This window comes from Apodemus sylvaticus, chromosome 2 (genome assembly GCF_947179515.1).
Source record: "Apodemus sylvaticus chromosome 2, mApoSyl1.1, whole genome shotgun sequence".
NCBI classification, from domain to species: domain Eukaryota; kingdom Metazoa; phylum Chordata; class Mammalia; order Rodentia; family Muridae; genus Apodemus; species Apodemus sylvaticus.
In genome coordinates, this window is record NC_067473.1 from 117,729,211 (window position 1) to 117,735,103 (window position 5,893).

Below are 5,893 nucleotides of genomic sequence, written 5' to 3' on the forward strand. Positions count from 1 at the left end.
AGAGGATGAGGGATGATGCAGAGGATGAGGGAGGCTGCAGGGGATGAGGGATGATGCAGAGGATGAGGGAGGCTGCAGGGGATGAGGGATGATGCAGAGGATGAGGGATGATGCAGAGGATGGGGTAAGGGAATCCATCTGCTGGACCAGTGACACTGGAACTTTATTATTTCTTCATACAAGTTCAAAATGCACCTATTCCCCCCCCCCCCCGATCGCAGGGCTGCATGGGAAGCCAACGTGTGGACTGCAATGAGACACTTTCCAGAGGCAGAGGCTGGACCAGGCCTGTCCAGTCCGGCTGACATAGAGGTTCAGAGCCCAGGGATCTCACCACAGATGGACAGTCCCATGAAGGATAGAAGCTGGAGCTCAGAACAGGAGTTTGGGTCCATCGCCAGAGCGGTGCCTTCAAGAAGAAGGATCCACGCTTTAGAGACAAAGTCAGAGTCAACAGGTACATGGGGCACCTGCGTTGGATGGACCCTCAGGTCAGCGGAGACTTGACCTGGCCCCTCTCACCAGCCCTTGCTGTAATCACCTCTTTCTCTTTTACTGTTCCTTTATTATGCTGTGTAACCCCTTAACCCAGTGTGCTCTGGTTCTCTCCTGGACCTGCATGCTTGAAGAACTCTGGCTTGTGGGTTTAAGACCAAGGTTTAAGAGAGGGGCACCCGCTGTGTTGCTGACTGCCTCTGGACTTGCAGGCAGATCTTGGAGTTTTAGCCTCTAGCTATTTCAGCTCCTTGCATCACTGATTCCCTCCTCCCACCCCACTCCCCCAAGCTCCCCTCGGGACTGCCGGCCACCTGCTGCTATTTATAATTGTTGGGCCACAGACACCTTAAGAATGAGCAGATCCGAGGACTCCAAAGTCACCAGCCTTCCCCTACAGTGGGTGTGGCAAAGCTGGAGTCAGAACTGGGTGTCCATCAGTCATCAGATCCCAAAGCAGTCTATGGCGGCTTCCCTCCCCCGTGAGCCTTGTAAGGAATCCCCTGTATCCCAAACCATGAGACTTTTCTTCCACTGGAGAAATGAAGGAATGAGCTGTCGTTGAAGTTTGCCGATAGCTCTTGAAACAACGCCTCCCGCCTCTTTTGATTCCTGCATCACCTCGCGTTTCTAGAAGTGAACACACCTTCTTTTCGCTGCTGAGCAAAGTAGGCAGGGACCGCTCTGCACAGGTCTTTGACTGGCGCTCCGTATTGGGCCAAGTTTTTGATTCGGCTGGGTAAAACTGTGTAGGTCAGTCCACGCGTAGGTGGGTAGTGACCGGAAGCCTGTAAGAGGGGGTGTCTCAGATATGGCGTATCCAAGAAGGGGTTTACGGGCAAGCTGTGAGGGTACGTGGGGAGAGTCAGATACCGATCCAGATTTGTCTTGTGGGTGTCTCTAACTGCAATATTTTATCAAGTCTCAGGAGGGCAAAAGAGGCTCTGGCAAAAATCTGGACCCAGTGGCTTTTTCTATTAGCTTTGGGTGCTTTCTTATCCAGAATGTTAACACCGAGTAGTTTAAAACATTTATTGCTTTTATATTTTATCAGTTTAATTGAATGGGACACTTTGAACTTCTCTTTCAAAGATTTGTGTATTTTTTTTTTATGTGTAGGAGTGTTTGAAGTTGCAAACTGGTGAGAATTTCCTGGTGGGGGGCTGGGAACCAAACCGGGACCCTCTGTAGAGCAGCAGGTGCTCTTAACCTCTAAACATTTCTCCCTCCACAACTTTTAAAAATAGCATTGCTTTAACACACTCCCCCCCCCCTAGAGTTAGTACCGCCACCCCAGTTCTGAATGCTGTCCAAATGTGTCGATATTTAAGCAAAGTTGGAATAGATTCCATGAGTTGCCAAGAATTTCCTCCTGGTTTTAACTTATATCTCTTAACAGTTCCTATCTCACTAGAGAGCATAGGCAAGAACTTCAGCAGACTTGGGCTTAATGGTAATAGTGGTATGCATGGGAGTCACTAGAGTATTGGTGTGTGTGTGTGTGTGTGTGTGTGTGTGTGTGTGTGTGTGCAGGAAAGGCAGGAAGGAGAGAGACAGGGGACAGGAAATCATGAAAGGTTTACATCCAGCCACTAGTCTTCTCTGGCATAGCTTAAAGCCGTTGGGAATGCATCCACACGAGGTCATTACATAGGATATTGATTGATTCAGTTGTGATTAGCCTTGAGTGGGATACCAAAGTCCTTTGAACATGATGTGATTTCATGGCAGGAAGAAGAGGCATGGATGAAGCTCCCATGAGTGAGGCGTTGTCCAGGAGTGACTGTAAGTCGGAAAAGTCTGTATAGATACCAATCAGAGAGAACTGGACTCGCTCACTCACCTGCTTGCCCAGGGCCTGGGTCATATCATCCAAACTTGGAAAGGCTGCTGGGTCCATCTTGGCCAGGACACAGGCCATCTTGCTAAACAGCTTAACTGCCAGGAGGGCCTTAAAGCAACAGAGCAGAAATGTGTCATCAATGAGCCTCAATGCTTATGCACCTGCTCGCCTCAGGGGTGCAATACCCTGCTAGCCTGACCAAAATGCAGAACATCTCAGAAGGGCTGCACCCTGGCTGCCAGAGCACGGGTCGGCATCAGGAGCTGTGTGGCCCTGAGTCCTGTCTCCTCTCCTCCTCTTCTCCCCAGTAGGGTAGGATGATACTACAACAATATGGATGATGTTAGGGGCCTGCTCTGCTACTCAACAGCTCTTGGGAGCCTCGGTTGTTGTTTTGTTTGTTTATCTGTAAAGAAGAGGAATAGCCTTTCTTCTATGAAGTTGTAATGGAGATGAGGCGAGAGCTGAGGTCCTCAATGCCTGGGGGAATGTCGTGTAAGCTGCAGAGGGCTCTCCAAGTACCCAGGCAGTTGGGAGGCCTGTGTCAGGACTTGGGTTCTAGAGCTGGTCTGCCCTGCATGTGCCTTCCTTGTGGTCTGTTATTTGTTCTTCCCTGGCTTGGATCATAGCTGCAGTTTGCTGCTATTGGGTCTGACAGAGCCACAGGCCTCTAGATTAGTGGTTCTCAATGTGTGGACTCTGACCCTTCGGGGGGTCAAACGACCTTTATCATGAAGGTTGCATATCAGATATCCAGTATATTACATATTTACATTATGATTCATAACAGTATCAAAATTACAGTTATGAAGTAACAATTAAATAATTTTTCGGCTGGGAGGGGAGTTACAGCAACATGGGTAACCCTATTAAAGTTACAGCATTGGGAAGGTTGAGAATCTGGGCTCCAGCAGTAATTATGCCTTCCCTGCACCACCTAGTGGGCTATTGTGGAATGCTTCGGTGAGGAAATTTTTACTTGATTTCTAATAGTAGCTATCAGAGGCAATCTGTAGACTGGGAGGATTCAGGGGATCTTCTTGAAAATTAAGAGTCAGGGAGGTGAAGAGATTAAAGAGGGGAGGGAGGGTGGGAGGGAGGGAGGGAGGGAGAGAGAGAGAGAGAGAGAGAGAGAGAGAGAGAGAGAGAGAGAGAACCGGGGAGAGTGGAGAGGTCACCATGTGTCTATTCTGAGTTGTCCAGTGTGCTGGAGAGAGTGCTCAGAGTTGGGCGAGGAGGACCTGGGAGGCAAAGGGCTGAGTGGGGAGGTTGGCTGGTGACTTTGTTTCATCCTTTGAAGTCTCACTAGGTAGGAGAGGCAGCTGTCGGAGCTGTTTCACAGATGACAATTGAGGCATGCTAAGCAAAAAAATAATCTCCATGGAGTTCATCTACATCACAGGGTTTCTCTTCCTGATTATGTGCCATCCTAATGGGCCTTATTACTGAAGGAGGTGGTAGTTCATAGCCATATTCCTTTATAAATCAACATTAAAATATGGAGTCAAGACAAAATAACTTCTGTAGCACATCCCAAGACCAAGACCAAGAACAAGAACAAGACCAAGGAGCTCTTTGGCCATGGTAACACGTGAGTTTCCCATCTTACGTTCTTGTAGTCCATGATTCCGTTCCATTCACTCAGAAGGTTGTTGTCTTGGATGCTGACCATACCTCGGAGGGTATCAACATGGATGGCCTGGGTCCCCACAGAGCCATGCAGAGGATGACTGCCACTGGTGTTCTAGAAAGAGCAATCAACAATGAGTAAAGTCTACCTGTCCATCCTTTGCAGGGTCAAGGGGAATCCATGAGAAACTACAGGAATGTTATGTCTGGGTATTAGCTTTGAAATGTTTCTGCTAACAGACATAGGCAGACTGTTCCCTGGCTGCCATACTCACCGTCCGTGCCAGAGTTGGAGCTAGGAAGATGGTCACAAGAATGGAAGGTGCAATCTGGAATGGAACAAGGTCAATGCATTTCATCCTTAGCCTCTGATGAGCTCAGACTCCAGGGGCTGCCTTGCCGGGGCAGAGCCTCTGACGAGGCTTTCACCTTGGCCCATCCCTGTAGGGTTCCCAAGTGTGTCAGGACACTATAGCTTACTGTGCTCACACAGGGTGTGCCTGCCGCTCAGGAGGCAAGGTTTATTCAGTCACTCCTGTGTGGCTTCCACTGTCAATCACTGGGATAGATTTAGCCAACCTGACAGGGTAGGACCAGCTTGGACCGCTACTGTTCAGGTTCCCACTCTTTCTTTTATATCTCAGCCTCTCTACTTCCAGGGCTGGCCACATCCTCCGCTCCAGCTCTTGATCCGAACCCCAAATCTCCAGCCTCTGCCATCCTTCTACCCCTCTGGAAACTGACACCTTCCAAGTTTCCTTTCCTACAAATTCTCTTGTCTAAGAAGAAAAGATAATCACTGTTATTTGTATACTATTTGGGGGGAAACTATGTTAGAATGTACCTGGGCCTTACTCTATGGGGTGTCCTCTGTCCATCGAGGGAGTTTTCTGCAGCAGACATTAATGAGAGAATTGGGCTTGGGATAAGCTAGCCATAGTTTCCTGTGTGCTTGAGGCTGGCCCAGCTGAAGTGCACCCGTCATATCAAGTGGGACTGACAGGGTCCTCCCAACTCTGCACACCCACGAAAAGTCAGCATCTGGTTCCAATAGTAAAGTACCCTTCAAAGGCAAAGGAAGGGGCTAATCTGCAATAGTATCATACCGCAGTGCAGTGCGGCCTGCCACAGACACAGCTGCAGAGGGTGAGACTGCTTTATTAGACCATTGAAAGCTGGATATGCTCATGCCGGCCTTGAATGCCAGCACCCGGGAGACTGAGATGAAGGATTTGGAAAGTTTGAGACTAGTCACAGTGAGTCGAGGTAGCCTTGGACTGCAGAATGAGGCCTTGTCTCAAAAAATCCAAAGGAACAAAAAGCACACTATCCCAGTTGGCGCCACACGTATCTAAATCATTTCCCCCCCTACTGGCAATTTGTAAATACTGAAAACCACTGTAGACAAGACTCCAACACATGAGTATCTACCTAGCCCCCAAGCAGTCTTAACTTTTAAGAAATTAGTTATTGATTCCATTAGAGAACACCCTTCTCCAAAACAGAACTGCCAACAGAAGATTACATGCCCAATCATAGTTTGAAAATTCTGTCTGGGTTGATTTGAACAGTTCCTGGAGGGGGGGGGGGCGCAAGGACCCAGACCTCTTTGGCTGGTCTGACTATGAGAATATAATCATCCACATTCAAAGTTAAAAACGTACTCACAAGGCATTTCATGTTGTGTCTCTTCAGCTAATGCAATGGCATGCATAATACAATTTTCTGTGACCCGTTAATTTCCTAAGTCCGGTTTATATAGCCCTCGGCCGCTCAGGTCTCACTAAGATAAGGGGCTCAAGGAGTAGTTATCTATGACCCAGAAGCCATTAGGGGGAAGCTAGCTTTGTGATTACTGTTATCATTTCCTTTTACTAGATCTGAGTGTTTTTCTTACTCTCAATAGCTCAGCAGGTTCCAAGGCAA

General features: G+C 48.3%; 1 protein-coding gene across 1 annotated transcript; it reads right to left on the bottom strand.

The window, feature by feature from the left end:
* Positions 1-314: 314 nt before the first annotated feature.
* Positions 315-5,677, bottom strand: LOC127677526 (gastrokine-3-like). The gene is given in 6 exon segments (XM_052172599.1): positions 315-409; positions 1,142-1,283; positions 2,339-2,446; positions 3,948-4,082; positions 4,243-4,296; positions 5,636-5,677. Coding segments are annotated over 6 exon segments (576 nt in total).
* Positions 5,678-5,893: the final 216 nt, after the last annotated feature.